Genomic DNA, 19,871 nt, shown 5'->3' on the forward strand with positions numbered 1-19,871 from the left:
GAATGTTCATTGGCAGGCACAGGACGCAATACATCAAGCTTTTATATTTTTAAACAGGCAAATTCTGAGAATATGATTTATTGTACCTGCCCAACCTAAGGCTGAGCCTTCATCACCTGCATGAGCCCCCAAAGGATTTTAAAAAAATAAGGATTTTTTTTTTTAGGGGTACATCACATGAACAAAAAAAATTTGCTAATTATTTTTGTTCAGTGCAGCTGTACTGCAAAAACATCACAGCTCAGGAACTAATCAAAACTATCTAGCGACATACTTTAAATAATTACTGCAGTCACTGAAACTAGTCCAGGAGAGGAATGTGTGTGTAGTTTCACTAGTTGTGTCTGACAAACACTCTTCTTCCAATAAGCACATTCACATACAAAACTAAAGGGCGGAGCCCCACAGATTCCACACAGGAATTAGAGACACGTAGCAAGGCTAGTCCAACCAGCAGCACCAGAATTATTATTCTGTCACTCTCACACACCCACTCAGACGTGACTGCATATACCAGTGGAGGCTGGTGAGGGGAGGACGGCTCACAACAATGGCTGGAACGGAGCAAATGGAATGGCATCAAACCCATGGAAACCACGTGTTTGCTATATTTGATACCATTCCACGCCAGCCATTACCACGAGCCCATCCTCCCCTTAATAAGATGCCACCAACCTCCTGTGGTGTATACACTTATTAACATGATCACCTGTATGTTCACTACTATTATTAGTACAGTACATACACTAGTAGCAACCTGTTGATTACACTCACAGAACATGCAGAGAAGACTGACATTACTGAAAAACACACAGAAAAAAATACCCACCATTTTGTTTTGTTGCCTTTTATTCTTTGGGACTTGTCCCATGAGCAGTAGAAAGGACAGGGCGAGAGAGCCCACCTCTCTCTCTCTCACACACACGACTACACAGCATAAATCAGTAAATATGAACAACCAGACCACACGCTTTCCATGTCAGACGCCTGCAACAAATATAGAGTCACTCTGCTTATTAAGTATTTGATGTTAATATTCATCAATATTCTGTACAGATAGAGGGCTAATGAACAATAATTACATCAACTGAAGTCTTCAGGTACACAGCTAGGGCCAGAGACCATGTCCAAAATAAACAGGGGGAAGGGAGGGGCAATGCAGGGGTCTCAAACAGACATGTAAACATACACACATTAAGGTGTTGGGGCAGATCTTCGACCATGCTGGGGCAAATATACTGGGGTATTTAGAATGTGTGAGGAAACAGAATACAAGAATACAGTACATTTTGTTCTCTTTTTGCCCATACACATTCACACGTTGAGTAAACTGATGGCAGGAGGTTGGGTGTAAACACAAGGCAGTGGAATGTGAGGCTGCAGTGGAGGTGGCTACAGAGTGGGGGGAAGGGGGGGGGGCACAGACATGCACTGTCCCCGAGGTCACAGGTGAGGGGTCAGGGGTGAAAGGTCCAGGGTGAAGGCTCAGTCCTCCAAGCTGCGGAAGGAGTTCTGCATGTCCTCCAGCAGTTGGGCATAGTCAGACTTGATCTTGGCCTCTCCCTCCTTCACTGGGTCCTGAAACAGACCAGACATATAGAGTTACAGAGGCTGGGTCCTGAAACAGACCAGACATATAGAGTTACAGAGGCTGGGTCCTGAAACAGACCAGACATATAGAGTTACAGAGGCTGGGTCCTGAAACAGACCAGACATATAGAGTTACAGAGGCTGGGTCCTGAAACAGACCAGACATATAGAGTTACAGAGGCTGGGTCCTGAAACAGACCAGACATATAGAGTTAGAGGCTGGGTCCTGAAACAGACCAGACATATAGAGTTACAGAGGCTGGGTCCTGAAACAGACCAGACATATAGAGTTAGAGGCTGGGTCCTGAAACAGGCCAGACATATAGAGTTACAGAGACACACAAAGAGATCGTGATACAGACAAATAGTAAGAGAAACACTCATAGACAGCATAGAAACACACAGAGAGAGATATAGGGAATACACACACACACACACAGAGAGAGATATAGGGAACACACACACACAGAGAGAGATATAGGGAACACACACACACAGAGAGAGATATAGGGAACACACACACACACAGAGAGAGAGAAAGACAAACGAGAAACAGACAGCAGATGTACCTTGAACTTCATGGAGCTGAGTCTGTAGAGGATCTCTCCCAGGTGTTCTCGGATCATGGACCAGGTGATCTTGTTGTCGCTCTGAGCCGTGGTCTCCACCGCGTGCCTCGCCATGTCGTAGAACGCTATGATGTTGGACAGGATGCCTACCGTCTTATAGAAGGGACAAAACCTGCAGGGAGAGGTCAGGGGGCAGGGAGAGATCAGAGGGCAGGGAGAGGTCAGGGGGCAGGGAGAGGTCAGGGGGCAGGGAGAGGTCAGGGGGTTACAGTTGGAATGACTTCACAGTCAATCTTTCAGTATTACTCAGAAATATATGAGTAGGTCAGTGAGAGTAAGTGCGTTTGAGTGAGTGAGTGTTTTACCTGTCGTAGGGGGTGTAACCATTCTGTTGCAGGAAGTCATCCTTGAGGAGCTTGGCCACCTCCAGGGTGATCTTATCAGTTTCGGCCAGCGATGCCTGTCACCATGACAACCAGGACAATCTCAATATTATGAAGCAGAGGAGGCATGGAGATAAAACCTCAGACTATAGAGATGCAGCCCAATATTGTCCCCGCCTTCTTTCTTCCCCCTCCCCTCAGTTGCCCCTCACCTTGCCGACCAGCTGTACGATCTCAGCCAGGTCCTCCTCCTCCTGCAGGATCTCCTTGGCCTTGGTGCGCAGCGGGACGAACTCAGGGAAGTGCTTGTCGTAGTACTCGTCTAGGGCCCGCGTGTACTTACTGTAGCTGATCAGCCAGTTGACTGACGGGAAGTGCTTCCTCTGGGCCAGCTTCTTATCCAGACCCCAGAACACCTGAGAGAGGGAAGGATAGAGGGAGAGAGAGAGAGAAAGGGGAGAGAAAGAGTGAGTGGGCAGAGAGAAAGAGGGAGAGAGGATGAAGGCAGGGGGAGAGGGAGGGAAAAAGAGGATGAAGAGTTGCATTCCCCTGCTCAGACGTTGCATGAACCAACCAATGGTTGTGTGCCACGTCATTGATTGTGTCAGACTGACAGATTGCTATAACATATGTTGTGGTTAGCTGATACGTAAAATACCTATCCAGGCGTTGTCAGATCTGACAGGCATCAGCATCAGGAGCGTACCCAAGGATTGATAATTGAGTCCCTAAAGCTTGTCTTTATTTCTTTGCTCCATATGGATGAGTGTAATGACCTTAGTGATCACTGTTTTACAGCCTGTGTTCGTAATGGCTGCTCAGTGAAACGACCTGTCCTGATTTGTCATAGACACTTGCTAAAACACTTGAATGAGCAAGCCTTCCTTCATGAACTGACCTCTGTAAAATGGTATGGAATCAGCTTGATCCTCTCTGTCGAAGACGCTTGGACCTTCTTTTTTGATATTTTCAGTGGTATTGTTAACAAACACGCCCCCATAAAGAAAATGAGAATTAAAAACAGGTTCAGCCCCTGGTTCGACCGTGATCTTGCAGAGTTACTCCACCTCAAGAATTGCATTTGGCGAAAGGCTCGGCACACGCATACTCAGGCTGACTGGCTCTCGTTCAGGCAAATGAGAAATAAGTGCACTCAGGCTATCCGGAAGGCCAAAGTTAGTTACTTTAAGGAGCAGTTCTCTCTCTGTGGGTCTAACCCCAAGAAGTTCTGGAAAACGGTTAAAGACCTGGAGAATAAACCCTCCTCCTCACAGCTGCCCATGTCCCTTAATGTTGATGATGTGGTTATTACTGACAAGAAGCACATGGCTGAGGTCTTTAAAGCACCACTTCCTGAAGTCAGGATTCCTATTTGACTCAGCCATGCCTCCTTGCCCGTCCAACATTTCCTCATCTCCCACCCCTTCTAATGCAACTATCCCCGACGCTTCTCCCTTTTTTTTCTCCTGCTACAAAGTTTCTCCCTGCAGGTGGTCACTGAGTCCGAGGTGCTAAAGGAGCTCCTTAAACTTTACCCCCCAAAAACGTATTCTTTAAGGTTGCTGCCCCTATCATCGCCAAGCCTGTCTCTCCTTTCTGGGGAGGTTCCCATTGCTTAGAAGGCAGCCACGGTTCGTCCTTTATTTAAAGTCGGAGATCAAGCTGATCCTAATTGTTATAGACGAATTTCTATTTTTTCCTGTTTATCAAAAGTGTTGGAAAAAAAACTTGTCAATAATCAACTGACTGGCTTTCTTAATGTCTATAGTATTATCTCGGGTATGCAATCTGGTTCCACTCAGGTTATGGATGTGCCACTGCAACCTTAAAAGGTCCTAAATGATGTCACCATTGCCCTTGATTATAAGCAATATTGTGCTGCTATTTTTATCAACTTGGCCAAAGCTTTTGATACGGTAGACCATTCCATTCTTGTGGACCGGCTAAGGAGTATTGGTGTCTGAGGGGTCTTTGGGCTGGTTTGCTAACTACCTCTCTCAAAGAGTACAGTGTATAAAGTCAGAAAATCTGCTATCTCAGCCACTGCCTGTCACCAAGGGAGTACCCCAAGGCTCAATCCTAGGCCCCACGCTCTTCTGAATTTACATCAACAACATAGCTCAGGCAGTCGGAAGCTCTCGCATCCATTTATATGCTGATGATACAGTCTTATACTCAGCTGGCCCCTTCCCGGATTTTGTGTTAAATGCTCTACAACAAAGCAGACATATCAGTGTGGATGACGGATCACCACCTCAAGCTGAACCTCGGCAGGACGGAGCTGCTCTTCCTCCCGGGGAAGGACTGCCCGTTCCATGATCTCGCCATCACGGTTGACAACTCCATTGTGTCCTCCTCCCAGAGTGCTAAGAGCCTTGGCGTGACCCTGGACAACACCCTGTCGTTCTCCGCTAACATCAAGGCGGTGACCCGATCCTGTAGGTTCATGCTCTACAACATCCGCAGAGTACGACCCTGCCTTACACAGGAAGCGGCGCAGGTCCTAATCCAGGCACTTGTCATCTCCCGTCTGGATTACTGCAACTCACTGTTGGCGGGGCTCCCTGCCTGTGCCATTAAACCCCTACAACTCATCCAGAACGCCGCAGCCCGTCTGGTGTTCAACCTTCCCAAGTTCTCTCACGTCACCCCGCTCCTCCGCACACTCCACTGGCTTCCAGTAGAAGCTCGCATCCGCTACAAGACCATGGTGCCTGCCTACGGAGCTGTGAGGGGAACGGCACCTCCATACCTTCAGGCTCTGATCAGTCCCTACACCCAAAGAAGGGCACTGCATTCATCCACCTCTGGCCTGCTCGCCTCCCTACCTCTGCGGAAGCACAGTTCCCGCTCAGCCCAGTCAAAACTGTTCACTGCTCTGGCACCCCAATGGTGGAACAAGCTCCCTCACGACGCCAGGACAGCGGAGTCAATCACCACCTTTCGGAGACACCTGAAACCCCACCTCTTTAAGGAATACCTGGGATAGGATAAAGTAATCCTTCTAACCCACCCCCCCCCCAAAAAAAAATATATAGATGTACTATTGTAAAGTGGTTGTTCCACTGGATATCATAAGGTGAATGCACCAATTTGTAGGTCGCTCTGGATAAGAGCGTCTGCTAAATGACATAAATGTAAAGCTTTCTTAATGTCCAACAAGCTTTCTCTAACCTTAACCTTGTTCTGAACACCTCCAAAACAAAGGTCACGTGGTTAGGTAAGTAGAATGACCCTCCTCCCACAGGTGTGATTACTACCTCTGAGGGTTTAGAGCTTGAGGTAGTCACCTCATACAACTACTTGGGAGTATGGCTAGACGGTGCACTGTCGTTCTCTCAGCACATATCAAAGCTGCAGGCTAAAGTTAAATCTAGACTTGGTTTCCTCTATCGTAATCGCTCCTCTTTCACCCCAGCTGCCAAACTAACCCTGATTCAGATGACCATCCTACCCATGCTAGATTACAGAGACATAATTTAAGGGTGCTCTCGAGGTAAGGGTGCTCTCGAGCGGCTAGATGTTCTTTACCATTAGGCCATCAGATTTGCCACCAATGCTCCTTTGAGGACACATTACTGCACTCTATACTCCTCTGTAAACTGGTCATCTCTGTATACCTGTCGCAAGACCCACTGGTTGATGCTTATTTATAAAAGCCTCTTAGGCCTCACTCCCCCGTATCTGAGATATCTACTGCAGCCCTCATCCTCCACATACAACACCCATTCTGAGTCACATTCTGTTAATGGTCCCCAAAGCACACAAATCCATGGGTCGCTCCTCTTTTCAGTTTGCTGCAGCTAGCGACTGGAACGAGCTGCAACAAACACTCAAACTGGGCAGTTTTATCTCAATATCTTCATTCAAAGACCTTATCATGGACACTCTTACTGACAGTTGTGGCTGCTTTGTGTGATGTATTATTGTCTCTACCTTCTTGCCCTTTGTGCTGTTGTCTGTGCCCAATAATATTTGTACCATGTGTTGTGCCTCTACCATGTTGTGTTGCTACCATGTTGTTGTTGTTGTCGTCATGTTGCTACTATGCTGTGTTGTCATGTGTTGATGCCTTGCTATGTTGTTGTCTTAGGTCTCTCTTTATGTAGTGTTGTCTAACTTGTTGTGATGTGTGTTTTGTCCTATATTTATATTGTATTTATTTTTAATCCCAGGTCCCCGTGGCCGCAGGAGGCCTTTTGCCTTTCGCTAGGCCGTCATTGTAAATAAGAATGTGTTCTTAACTGACTTGCCTAGTTAAATAATGGTGTAAGTGTGTTCTATCAGAGCCAGACAGAAACAGGCTGTATCCACAGTTACCTGCACGATTCCCAGGGTAGCTGATGTCACAGGATCAGAGAAGTCACCACCAGGGGGAGACACACTGTGGAAATTAAACAGAACATTGGTAACATGTGGTTATAACGTTAGAAGAAGCACTCCACTTCCGCCTATTTCAGTGTGGCTAGATTGTGTTTGGCAGGTTTCTGAGGTCTACTGGAGAGCTGAGAGGAGGAACAAGGGCTCCCCCGTGTGGTGAAGAGATGTAACTGTACTCACGCCCCCACAATGCTGACGCTGCCCTCTCTCTCTGGGTTGCCAAGACACTTCACTCTGCCAGCACGCTCGTAGAATGACGCCAGACGGGCACCCAAGTAGGCTGGGTAACCACTGTCTGTGGAGACAAAACAGGCCTTACTTGATATGTTCCAAATAACTGATTTAAACCAAATTCACCCCACTAGCCCTAGAAGATGTCCTATACATTGCATTAAAAAGGCAACTATTTTGTATTTTGGGTGTTACCAGCTGCCACTCACCAGCGGGCATCTCAGCCAGTCGACCAGAGATCTCCCTGAGGGCCTCGGCCCATCGAGAGGTGGAGTCAGCCATCATGCTAACATTGTAGCCCATGTCCCTGAAGTACTCAGACAGCGTGATCCCTGCAGACACACACACAGAGGACAAGTAGGTGATTGGTTAGGGGGTGTGCTCCATGTTGTGGTCTCAGACCTGTCATTGGCTGGGAGGTTTGCTGTGTTATGCTCTGGGCCCTGTGATTGGTTCCTACCTGTGTAGATAGAGGCCTCTCTAGCAGCCACAGGCATGTTGGAGGTGTTGGCGACCAGCGCTGTTCTCTTCATGATGCTCTCAGTCTTCCCATCCACCTCCATGGTCAGCTATTAGACAGACACACTGTCAATCATCCTGACCTTCAATAAGAAAAAGGCTAATGCTAATGATGATGATAATCTAATGACATACAGCGCATTCGGAAAGTATTCAGACCCCTTGACCTTTTCCACATTTTGTTACTTTACAGCCTTATTCTAAAATTAATTCAATCTACACACAACACCCCACAATGACAAAGCAAAAACAGTTTAGAAATGTTTACACATTTATAGAAAAATAAAATAAAAAGAAATACCATTTACATAAGTATTCAGACCCTTTGCTATGAGACTCGAAATTGAGTTCAGGTACATCCTGTTTCCATTGATCATACTTGAGATGTTTCTACAACTTGATTGGAATCCACCTGTGGTAAATTCAATTGATTGGACATGATTTGGAAAGGCACACACACACCTGTCTATATAAGATCCCACAGTTGAAAGTGCATTTCAGAGCAAAAACCAAGCCATGAGGTCGAAGGAATTGTCCGTAGCGCTCCGAGACAGGATTGTATCAAGGCACAGATCTGGGGAAGGGTACCAAAAACATTTCTGCAGCATTGAAGGTCCCCAAGAACACAGTGGCCTCCATCATTCTTAAATGGAAGAAGTTTGGAACTACAAAGACTCTTCCAAGAGCTAGCCGCCCGGCAAAACTGAGAAATCAGGGGAGAAGGGCCTTGGTCAGGGAGGTGACCAAGAACCGAACGGTCACTCTGACAGAGTTCTAGGGTTCCTCTGTGGAGATAGAAGAAACTTCCAGATGTACAACTATCTCTGCAGCAGTCCACCAATTAGGCCTTTATGGTAGATTGGCCAGACAGAAGCCATTCCTCAGTAAAAGGCACATGACAGCCCGCTTGGAGTTTGCCAAAAGGCATCTAAAGGAGTCTTAAAACCATGAGAAACAAAATGATCTGGTCTGATGAAACAAAGATTTAACTCTTTGGCCTAAATGCCCTAAATGCCAAGAGTCACGTCTGGAGGAAACCTGGCACCATCCCCACAGTGAAGCATGGTGGTGGCAGCATGATGCTGTGGGGATGTTTTTCAGTGGCAGGGACTGGGAGACCAGTCAGGATCGAGGCAAAGATGAACAGAGCAAAGTACAGAGAGATCCTTGATGAAAACCTGCTCCAGAGCTCTCAGGACCTCAGACTTGGGCGAAGGTTCACCTTCCAACAGGAAAATGACCCTATGCACACAGCCAAGACAACGCAGGAGTGGCTTCGGGACAAGTCTCTGAATGTCCTTGTGTGTCCCAGCCGGAGCCAGGACTTGAACCCAATCTAACATCTCTGGAGAGACCTGAAAATAGCTGTGCAGCAACACTCCCCATCTAACCTGACAGCTTGAGAGGATCTGCAGAGAAGAATGGGAGAAACTCCCCAAATACAGGTGTGCCAAGCTTATAGCGTCATACCCAAGAAGACTTGAGGCTGTAATCGCTGCCAAAGGTGCTTCAACAAAGTACTGAGTAAAGGGTCTGAATACTTATGTAAATGTGATATCATTTTTTTTTTTTTATACATCTGCAAAAATGTCTAAAAACCTGTTTTTGCTTCGTCATTATGGGGTATTGTGTGTAGATTGATGAGGAAAAAAGGAGTTTCATCCATTTTAGAGTAAGCCTGTAACGTAACAAAATGTGGAAAAAGTCAAGTTGTTCTGAATACTTTCTGAATGCACTGTAACACCACCCACCTCGGGGAAATCTCGCAGAACTTCTGACATCTCGTTCCCGCGCTCCCCGCAGCCTACGTAGACAATGACATCACTGTTGGAGTACTTTGACAGGGACTGGGAGATGACCGTTTTACCACAGCCAAAGGCTCCGGGGATGGCTGTGGTTCCTCCCTGGACACACCTGGACACAGAGAACAGACCGGGGGCAGGGAGATGGAAGCAGAGGTTGAGTATATTGGCAGATTCAGATAACACTTTCTAATTCAGCTTCCTTGTAGCGGAACATTGAAGACAGATGGACAGAAAGACATTCTGATAGTGTCCTTGAAGAAAAGAGGGGAAATGGGGAGAATGCTAAGAGGGATTCCCTGAAGCAGAGAGATGGAGAAAGGTGAAGGAAGGATAGATGGAAAAGTGGAGTAAGAGAAAGGGGACTCACGGGAAGAGGGCGTCCAGTACTCTCTGTCCGGTCAGCAGTGGGTGATTGGCAGGTAGCTTCTCTGTGACCGGACGAATCTGTCGCACTGGCCAGACTTGGACCATGGTGAACTTTTCCTTCATACCCTCAAACTCCAGCTCCAACACCACGTCCTGAAACACACACAGTCTTAATACATAAATGACCCCACATGTATTACTATGGATTTAGACAAGGTTAGGTGGTGGAACTAACCGAGACGTCATAGTTTCCGGGGGGAGCCACATAGGTGACGGTTCCTCTGTTCCTCGGGGGCAGCATGATCTTGTGCTTGATGAGGGAGTTCTCAAACACCATCCCGTAGATATCACCCCCTGTGATGTGACTGCCCACCTAAGAGAGGGGGGGGGGGGATAAGGGGTTAATGGTTATCAATTCAAACTTTAACATGAAAGCTAGAATCCTTAGTTGCTACATACATTTTTGGACTTATAGATTAACGATAGATACACACTGATTCATGAAGAATATAACTTATAAATGATTTGTGAGCTTAGTTCAACTGTCGTACCCCATCAGAACCCAAAATATAAGCTTGATTTACCCCAATGTTTGTAAACAATGTAAACAAACACTGTATAGCCTCAAAACATGGTTAAAACTACCATTTTGATATCATGGATGGTCAGTACTTGCATCAATAGCTCAGTCTATGAATTTTAGTGTGGTTCCCGAGTACTAGAGGCGTCACTACAGACACCCTGGTTCGAATCCAGGCTGTATCACAACCGGCCATGATTGGGAGTCCCATAGGGCGGCACACAATTGGCCCAGCGTCGTCCGGGTTTGGCCGGTGTAGGCTGTCGTTGTAAATAAGAATTTGTTCTTAACTGACTTGCCTAGTTAAATAAAGGTTACATTTTAGAAAATTCTCCAGGCCCATTGCTCATCTTACTCCCAAAACAGAGGCGGGGTTACCGCTTTGTTATTGTTTCAATTAAGGATTCTAGCTTTAAATGTACAGTTCAGTATGTGGTCTAAGGAGACTTGAAATTGTGGATAGTGTAGCGCATCGAGTAAACCACGCAAACACTTTCCTCAGAGTAGTAGGACACACCCACCCGTAAGCTCTTGACGGGGGAGAACTCCCATTTCAGGTCTCGGTTGAGGGCTCCGATATTGACTCCGCGGGGGATGTAGATGCTCTGTGTTAGGTCGTTGATGTCCTTCAGGGGGCGCTGGATACCATCAAAGATGGAGCCCATGATGCCTGGGCCCAGCTCCACTGACAGAGGCTTCCCTGTCCGCAGCACTGGGTCCCCAACGGACACACCCGCTGTGACAATGCTCAGGAACATACTCACAGTGTGTGTGTGTTTCAGTACAGTGTATAAGACTGAGTGTGTATGTACCGTAGAAATGTGTTCGGTAATGAACACTAAGGTGATTGTATAAATATATAGTAAGTGTGTATAACACACACACACACACACACCATGGCGGTTGGAACTGGTTCAGGGAACCAAACCAAAAACCCGAAAATAACTACATTTTAAGGAACAGAATCAGAACTGCGAATGAAAGTGATCTATAATGTTCCAGGAACAGAACTGTTATTTTATAATCATGGGAACCGATTGTTTTTTTACATTCAGGGTATATTTTTCTTCTGTCCCACTAAAAACTCTGCAAAGCCCTCACCCTCAAACTTATTCCAGTGTCTACCCACTAGAAGATTTTTGTAAGTATGTGTGTACCAGGGTTTCCATTAGGAAAATTTAAAAAAACATCCATATACATTCAGATTGAACCTGGCGCAGCCAGCACCATCAATAAACAAGGTATATTGGCCAAATGAGCCACATTTATGTCCTCAAAAACAAAGTGTTTCGATGTGTAGGATATGCAAAATCTCTCCCTCAGCATGCTACGACACGCATTTCTTTAGGTCAGATGGCTAGAACACCTTGTCTGCTATACAGATATAGGCGTATAGAAGGGGGCTAATTTGTTCATTTTATATCACAGTAAAGGAAGGAACGATGTAAACTGGTACTTTTGTTTTGGTTCTAACTGATTCAGAAATGTATTTTGCTTCTACACCTGCATTGCTTGCTGTTTGGGGTTTTAGGCTGGGTTTCTGTACAGCACTTTGAGATATCAGCTGATGTAAGAAGGGCTATATAAATAAATTGGATTTGAAATTTGATTTGAACAGAACAAAAAAAAAAGATGGTTCTGTTCAGGAAAAAAAGCGATCAGAAAATAATTTTTGGTTCCAACCCCTGACAGACAGGTGCAGTCATGTATACACAGGCATAGCACTGTATGTACCAGGAGAACACTGACAGTCAGGTACAGTAAAGCTTGCATCCCAAATGAAACCCCTATTAACTTTACAGTGCACTTCTTTTAACCAGGGCCCATATTTCTCTGGTCAAAAGTAGTGCCCTATGTAGGGAATAGGATTCCATTTGGGATACAACCAGTCAGGTGCAGTAACAGTATAACCCGTAAGGATACATGTCTCCTCGTAGACCTGGATGGTGGCCATGTCTCCCTCCAGCCTGATGATCTCTCCCACCAGCTCACTGTGGCCCACACGCACCAGCTCATACATGGCCGCTCCCGCCATGGCAGTGGCCGTCACCACTGCAGCACAGCCAGGGGACAACACAGGTCAGAGGTCACACACCATGCAAGAGAGACGGATCTCTAGTCAAAACTCCACGCCAGATTGGTGTAAACAGATTAGTGCCAAGCCAAGCCTCCTATCGCCTAGCTTACTACCAAAGGGGTAGCTTTTCTTTTCTTCCATTTAACCTTTAACTAGGCATAGCTGAGGCTATTACCAAAGCATCCTTCTTCAGCTAGCCTAAAACCTTTAGAGCCTAAACACAGGCACATGAGACATAGGTGAATGTGTATGTGAGATAGTGACCTGGGCCGGAGACTCCATGGACGTATCCAAACTCGCTCTCTTTCTCCTCATCCCGGATCTTAGGCAGCTTGGACAGGTCCATCCTGACAGGCTAGATCTGAGAGAAAGAAAGAAGAATGGAGTGAGTGTGTGAATGACAGTGATAAAGGGAGCGAGTAGAGAGAAAGAGTGGTGCACAGTCCACAGAGCACCACTGACTGGTTGGTTATTCAGCAACAAAACCATTGTGTGAGCAACTACGGGAAAAACAGATGGGTTGGCTTAGATTGTTGACAACATGTAAACTATATTTAGTCTCCAATGTTTATTGAAAACAAATACATTTTCTAAATGGTTCACTGAGATGGATGAAAATACCCTCAAATTAAAGCTGACAGTCTGCATTTTAAACTCATAGTCATTGTATCATTTAAAATCCAAAGTGCTGTAGTACAGAGACAAAACATTTGTCACTAGCTAGGTTTCCATCCAATTGGAGACAGATTTTCATGGGAATATTATAGAATCCGTATAAAGAAAACATGCACATTTTCCCACCAGTGGTATATTTCCACCAAATTGACTTCTTGCGGGTAAAAATCAGTGCGTGATGACGTAGTGCACACAAAATGTACTTTTTCGCTTAGGTTTTCATGTATCAAATAAAAATCTAATGTTCAGTGTGTTTCCATCGCATTTTCAACTCTAGCGATTGTTTTGTCACAAAAACTGTTGTGTTAAATAGTAAATGTGCTACTCTGGTCTTGGCACCTGCACTCTAGCCAACAGCTCACAGATACAGTGCAGGTAGGCTGTGAGGGTTGTCTAGTCTACACGATGAGAATATTATGGATTTCTATTTGTCAAACGACAGTCAAGCATAGATCATCATGTCACCAGAATAAGACCCTGGATGTTTATTGGAAAGCAGCATCAAGCTCATTACCGTGCACTTTCACCACCCTGTGAAATGAATCAGAACTTATTTCATCTGTAGTCTAATAAACTGCATAGTTTTCGGAGTCGTGTGACTCCAAAGGTACTTTGATATGATGCATATTATATCAAGAACAATGACAGGACCCAGCCTCTGTGTAACTCTATACGTCTGGTGCATAAAGTAGTTTCCACCTCCATGTCCCGAAACATACATTTTACAGACACAAAAAACACCACCATCTTGAACAAACAAAGTCTGTCGGCGTTAATAAAAATTGTACCGAAACTACCTGTTTCCATCACAGCTGTTACGATTTATTTTGTTATGGTATGACTTTACTTGCATAAAACACTATGGATGGAAACGTGGTTACTGTCCCAGTATGGAGCTCACCATATATACAGCTGTATTGATTGGTGTTCTAGCTGACTGCATCCCAGACCATAGTGAGTTATAGTCCTGGCTGGGAGGGACACTATTGACCCAGTCATTAGAAGGTCAATGGGCTTCTCATCCAACTCAAAATCCACCCACCCATCCATTCTGAATCTGTTCAAAGCAGCTTGTTAACCCTCCCCAACACTAAAAACATACACTAACAGAGTAGGCCAATTACTAAATGATGATTTCACAGACACAAATTCCCGCCCACACATAGGCTTAAAAATTAAGCTTTCTACAATGGTGAGAGGGACTCGCAAACATATAGCAAGCACACTATCGGGAAAGTCTGTACACACAGATCCCTGTCCCTCTTATGTTACCATGACAATATCACCCCTTTTCCGAACCGTGACCATGGTGATATCCCAGCGACTAGAGCCCAACTCACGACTCGGCATCTCTCTCTCTCTGGGGGGGGGTTTAACAACAACAACCCCTCATCACCCACTCTGTCTGTAGACACACAAACACCATCCCTGCTTCAGTGCCCTTTTGTCCTTGCCACTGATAGCCAGTCTAGCATGGAGGAAAAGGCCCTATGTTACCTGTGTAGAAATACAGCAGCCCCCCTCAACAGATCTAGTCTGGAGCAGCAGGATACAGACCTAAGGATGTGGCATCAGTGGCAAAGCTTAGCTTACATGGCATTTGTACCTCCATTCTTAAGAGATTTAAAACAATGCAAAAACATACTTTCTTTATCAAGTGCTCAATTCTTCCCTTTCTCTTGAATGTTTTATTCCCTCTGGATCCTATCAGGAGCAAAATACTTACTGTAAATCAGGACAGACACTGTATACACACACTGACAGACTCACACTTGGACAGAATTCAATCACTTCCATTGTGATTTTGGCATAGAGACTAATAGGGTGGAATATATGCATGAAGCGTCACATGACTGTGGAACATGGCTGGCTGAGTTATATGGGCCGTTTGAGGAAGTGGAAAATCCTAGTGTGGGGTAGGATTGGGAAGTCAACTAAATTAGTGTCTTTGTGAATTGTATGAGATTCAGACACAGTGATTCACAACACTCTGGTATTTAAAAAGCTAGAGGATTAAATCCATATCCCTTGACACAACAGTGAGCATACTGCCATGCCTCAGGGCAGCCACCTACCAAGCTCAGCAATCTCTGGTACGATGCAGGCTGAAGTTGCCCTTAAAAACAGATCAGGGATCAGTTTACTCTCCCCAAAGTCCCTACCTTTATTGGGGGGAAAAAGTACTTCCACACTAATGGTTGTGGAAGTACAGTCAGAGGGTAAAACCCAGATATGCATCACATTTCTATGGACTCAGCCACATCATATGACACCAGTCATGTGACGTATGGAATCCTTTTATCAAGGATACACTCACTGAGCACTGCAGTGTTAAAATGTAAACGATCCGTACTCAGGAATGTCTCTCCAGTGAGGGTAACCAGTGACCAAACAAAGGAGCTTTAGCCTAATAAAATAATGTCCCATTCAGCATAATCTGTCTCATAATGAAACTAGAACGAGTGCTGGTTGCAAGATGTTGCATAATCCTGTAAACCCAACGGCTCACATTTAACTTCCTGTTCAAATTTTCAAATGTCATAAAATAGTGCTAATTTACTAAGTAAGTGCATCCCAAATTGATAATGGATTCACACATTCACCAATAACCACCCTTCCCCTGGCTGCCAGTGATTCTGAAGGGCAGAATCAGGAAGGCAAGCACTGAAGAGAGGGAGAAGGCCTACAGTACAGGCCGAGGTTCTAGGGCAGGGGTAGAACATAATTAGAATAATTTGTACACTGCAAATTGACCACAAGTTTGCCCAAAAAGAGGTTCTATTTGAAAATATAAATAATTTCATACGTTGATTACATTGAGACACGATCACATATATGTCTCCTTGTTTACATGTGGCAATACTTGGTAACAGATTTTCTAAATTAAACTCTTTTTTTGCTGAATTCCTTGTGATTTTACATTCTTTTTTGACCCAAAACTAAAAAATATACACAACCAGTCAAAGGTTTGGACACACCTTCTCATTCCAGGGTTTTTCTCAATTTTTACTATTTTCTACATTGTAGAATAATAGTGAAGACATCAAAACTATGAAATAACACATATGGAATCATGTAGTAACCAAAAAGTGCTTAACAAATCAAAATATATTTTATATTTGAGATTCTTCAAAGTAGCCACCCTTAATGACAGCTTTGCACACACTTGGCATTCTCTCAACCAGCTTCATGAGGTAGTCACCTGGAATGTATTTCAATTAACAGGTGTGCCTTTTTAAAAGAAAATGTTTTGAATTTCTTTCCTTCTTCATGCGTTTGAGCCAATCAGTTGTGTTGTGACAAGGTAATTGAAATGGATTCCAGGTGACTACCTCATGAAGCTGGTTGAGAGAATGCCAAGAGTGTGCAAAGCTGTCATCAAGGCAAAGGGTGGCTACTTTAAAGAATCTCAACTATAAAATATTTTGATTTGTTTAACACTTTTTTGCTTACTAGATGATGCCATATATGTTATTTCATAGTTTTGATGTCTTCACTATTATTCTACAATATAGAAAATAGTCAAAATAAAGAAAAACCCTTGAATGAGTAGGTGTGTCCCAACTTTTGACTGGTACTGTAGTTATAAACTGTGTGGTTAGAGCCCGGAATTCTGATTGGCTGACAGCCGTGGTATATCAGACCATATACCACGGGTATGACAAAGCATTTATTTGTACTGCTCTAATTACATTGGTAACTAGTTTATAATAGCAGTAAGGCACCTCTGGGGTTTGTGGTACACGGCCAATATGCCACGGCTAAGGGCTGTATCCAGGCACTCCATGATGCATCTTGTCTAAGAACAGCCCTTAGCGGTGGTATATTGGCCATATACCACACTCCCGTGTTGCTTATTGTTTAATTATATGTGCATATCTACCTCAATTCTCTCTTACCCCTGCAGAACACATTGGTACTGGTACCCTGTGTATATAGCCAAGTTATCGTTACTCATTTGTATTTATTCTTACTTTTCTATTTTCTTTCTCTGCATTGTTGGGAAAGGCCCATAAGTAAGCTGTTAGTCTACACCTGTAGTTTTTGTGAGCATAGGAGAAATACAATTTGATAACAAGATAAAATAGTTATCCTTTCTCAGTCCTAGTGTAACCGATGTGAAATGGCTAGTTAGTTAGCGGTGGTGCGCGCTAATAGCATTTCAATCAGTGACGTCACTTGCTCTGAGACTTGAAGTAGGGTTTCCCCTTGCGTTGCAAGGGCCGTGGCTTTTGTGGCGCGATGGGTAACGATGCTTCGTGGGGTGTCAGTTGTTGATGTGTGCAAGGGTCCCTGGTTCGAGCCCGGGTTGGGGCGAAGAGAGGGACGGAACCTACACTGTTACACTAGTATTGAGCCAAAGAGCTGCAACTAAAACTGGTCCTGAATCAACACTTAGGGAAAACCTATTAAACCTCTTTTTAACTAGCTGTTCATTTTAACTCTTCTGTTCTTTGTTATCAAAGATAGAAGACACAAAGGGTAGATCTTATTCTGAATATCCTGTAGCTTCCTTTCCCCTTCCTTGTCTTGTGTCCTTCATTAGACACAGCACTATACAGGTGAAAGAAAATCAATTGGTGGGATTTCACAATATTGCTTTAACTTAGGGTTTCCTAAACTCTGTCCTCGGGACACACATTTTGATTTTTGCCATAGCACTACACAGCTGATTCAAATAATCAACTAATCATCAAGCTTTGACCATTTGAAACAGCTGTGTAGTGTTAGGGCAAAAACCAAAACGTGCACCCCTTGGGGTCCCAAGGACACCATTTGGGAAACAGTGATTTAACCTATCCTTACTTCTCAGATCAGTGCAGATGAAGGAGAAGGGAAGAGGATGTGAACTAACATTATTGAGATTCACCCAAACAGGCCCTACCCTATAAGCAGACACTTCTGATGGGAAATGCAACATCCAAGTGAGGAGGTGGTGGGGCTGTGGCAGGTACACAGGGTCCTAACGCGCTTGTGCTAAATGCATTGAATGATTCTTCCTCTTCCGTAGTCAAACAGAATCATCCTCATGTGCCACTGTCACACTAGCCTATGTCACTAGGGACAAACCAACGGAATAGGGCCGCTTGAGAATAATGTGATTTGTCTTTGATTTACAATACCACTCTCTGCATGTATCTTGAACTGATAACGTTTGTAGTAGGGCTACTAGTCTCCCTCATCTCAGGTGCATTGCCCCAAAGTCTGCTGGTCAGTCAGCTGAGATTAAAGTAGCCCAATAATGGACTAAAGGAGCCTAACGTTACTGCTTATACTCCAATGATTGTACATGTTCTGTTTATAGGTGAATTGGCTCTGGAAGGCAAAACGGCCAAATAATCCATCTAAAACGTGAATCGATTCTCAATTGCGGTGCGGTTCAATAAATATAAATCCCTCTACTTTCATATCAAAATAATTTCACAAACGAAAAATACACACTGACTGTCCACTTATAACCGGTTTTAACAGTTGCAGCCTACTGTATTTTTATTTTTTTAACAACATGTTTGTGGTGTCGGTATTCCATTTACATAGGTGTTCAGACACGTATAGCCAATTAGCACAAAATGTCCACTCAGTCTTCCATGTTTTCCATAAACAAGCATTGTAATACGGAAATATTGGCTTGTGGGAACCCTATAAAAAGGTGTATATCAATTTAACATTTCGTTTTTTTACAATTATTTCTCGCCGATATGAAAGGTTCTTATGTTTCCAAACGCGTACCGCAAGCAATGCGTGTTAAAGGTCAAACCAAGCGTCACGGCTCTTAATTAACAGATGACGTCTTAGTCCAATGATTTAGGTGTAATGATCAAGGGCTACATTGCCAAAGGTGTCTTGTCAACATAATCACATGATCACCAATGCGCTGTAGCGTCGAATTTTTTTTACATGATCGAATCTATCCATGGCCATGTAACTGAAAATAACATAAGTAGTTGCATTGTTGCTATGAAAAAACACATTGAGAGACAAATACATAACGTGCGGCACGATGTTTACGCATTTTTGCGCAACAACAACTGACATTTGAGAAGCCGCATTGCCAGCGTTGCAATTTGATGGTGATAAAAATCCATGTAATTTTTTTTATTCAAATAGGCCTATATTTGAATGAATAACTAAGACCATGAATGCATTTAAAATGTTCCAATTATCAAAATCTTTTGATAAACGACCGTATTATTTAAGCCTAGGTCATCTGTCAAAATCGCTGGCTGTGCCATTTTTGATGCATTTCAAAAGAATTATGAAAAAAATCACATAATATAGACATTGCATTTAAGCTAACTTGATGATAATAAAACGGCATAGCTACCTTCAGAAATTAAACGGTCCAGCGTCTTGATCCTCTGCCTAGGGAAGACGTGAGTGGCGATACGACAGCAAATGATCAGCTGACTTCATTCAATCCGAGTTTTGCAGCTCGCGAGACTCGGGACTCACAACGCTGCAACTGCTTCCATTATGGCTCAAGCTCACTCTGGTGTCAAATATATAGATGGAAAAATATCTACTTCCTCTTGATATTCGTCTATAGTTTGAAATAAACATTTAAAAACAACAACACAAGAACAGAACAGCTGATCAATTAGACATGTTCCACGATTGAGGCTCGGAACGAAAAATATATTGAAGGCTCCACAATAGGCTGAGGGCAGAAAAGCAAACGGTAGAATTATGTGGTCT

The 19,871-nt window shown here is 44.1% G+C and overlaps 1 protein-coding gene across 1 annotated transcript; it reads right to left on the reverse strand.

The window, feature by feature from the left end:
* Positions 1-831: 831 nt before the first annotated feature.
* LOC115195476 (V-type proton ATPase catalytic subunit A) lies at positions 832-19,657 on the reverse strand. The gene is made up of 15 exons (XM_029755354.1): positions 19,501-19,657; positions 12,765-12,861; positions 12,347-12,475; positions 10,945-11,159; positions 10,079-10,216; positions 9,845-9,996; positions 9,424-9,586; positions 7,614-7,722; positions 7,363-7,485; positions 7,103-7,217; positions 6,863-6,926; positions 2,755-2,958; positions 2,525-2,619; positions 2,160-2,331; positions 832-1,578 (listed from the first exon to the last, which is right to left on the reverse strand). The coding sequence occupies exons 2-15, from the start codon at positions 12,844-12,846 to the stop codon at positions 1,486-1,488; spliced, it is 1,854 nt and encodes a 617-aa protein (XP_029611214.1). The 5' UTR covers positions 12,847-12,861; positions 19,501-19,657; the 3' UTR covers positions 832-1,485.
* Between the last annotated feature and the right edge of the window lie 214 nt (positions 19,658-19,871).

This window comes from Salmo trutta, chromosome 6 (genome assembly GCF_901001165.1).
Source record: "Salmo trutta chromosome 6, fSalTru1.1, whole genome shotgun sequence".
Lineage (NCBI taxonomy): Eukaryota > Metazoa > Chordata > Actinopteri > Salmoniformes > Salmonidae > Salmo > Salmo trutta.

Excerpts from the sequence above, each read along its gene's own strand:
- LOC115195476 (XM_029755354.1), bottom strand. The coding sequence starts at position 12,846 with ATGGACCTGTCCAAGCTGCCTAAGATCCGGGATGAGGAGAAAGAGAGC. Across the intron at positions 12,476-12,764 it reads CCATGGAGTCTCCGGCCCAG|TGGTGACGGCCACTGCCATG; the intron begins GTCACTATCTCA and ends GCTGTGCTGCAG. Across the intron at positions 2,620-2,754 it reads TCGTACAGCTGGTCGGCAAG|GCATCGCTGGCCGAAACTGA; the intron begins GTGAGGGGCAAC and ends TCATGGTGACAG.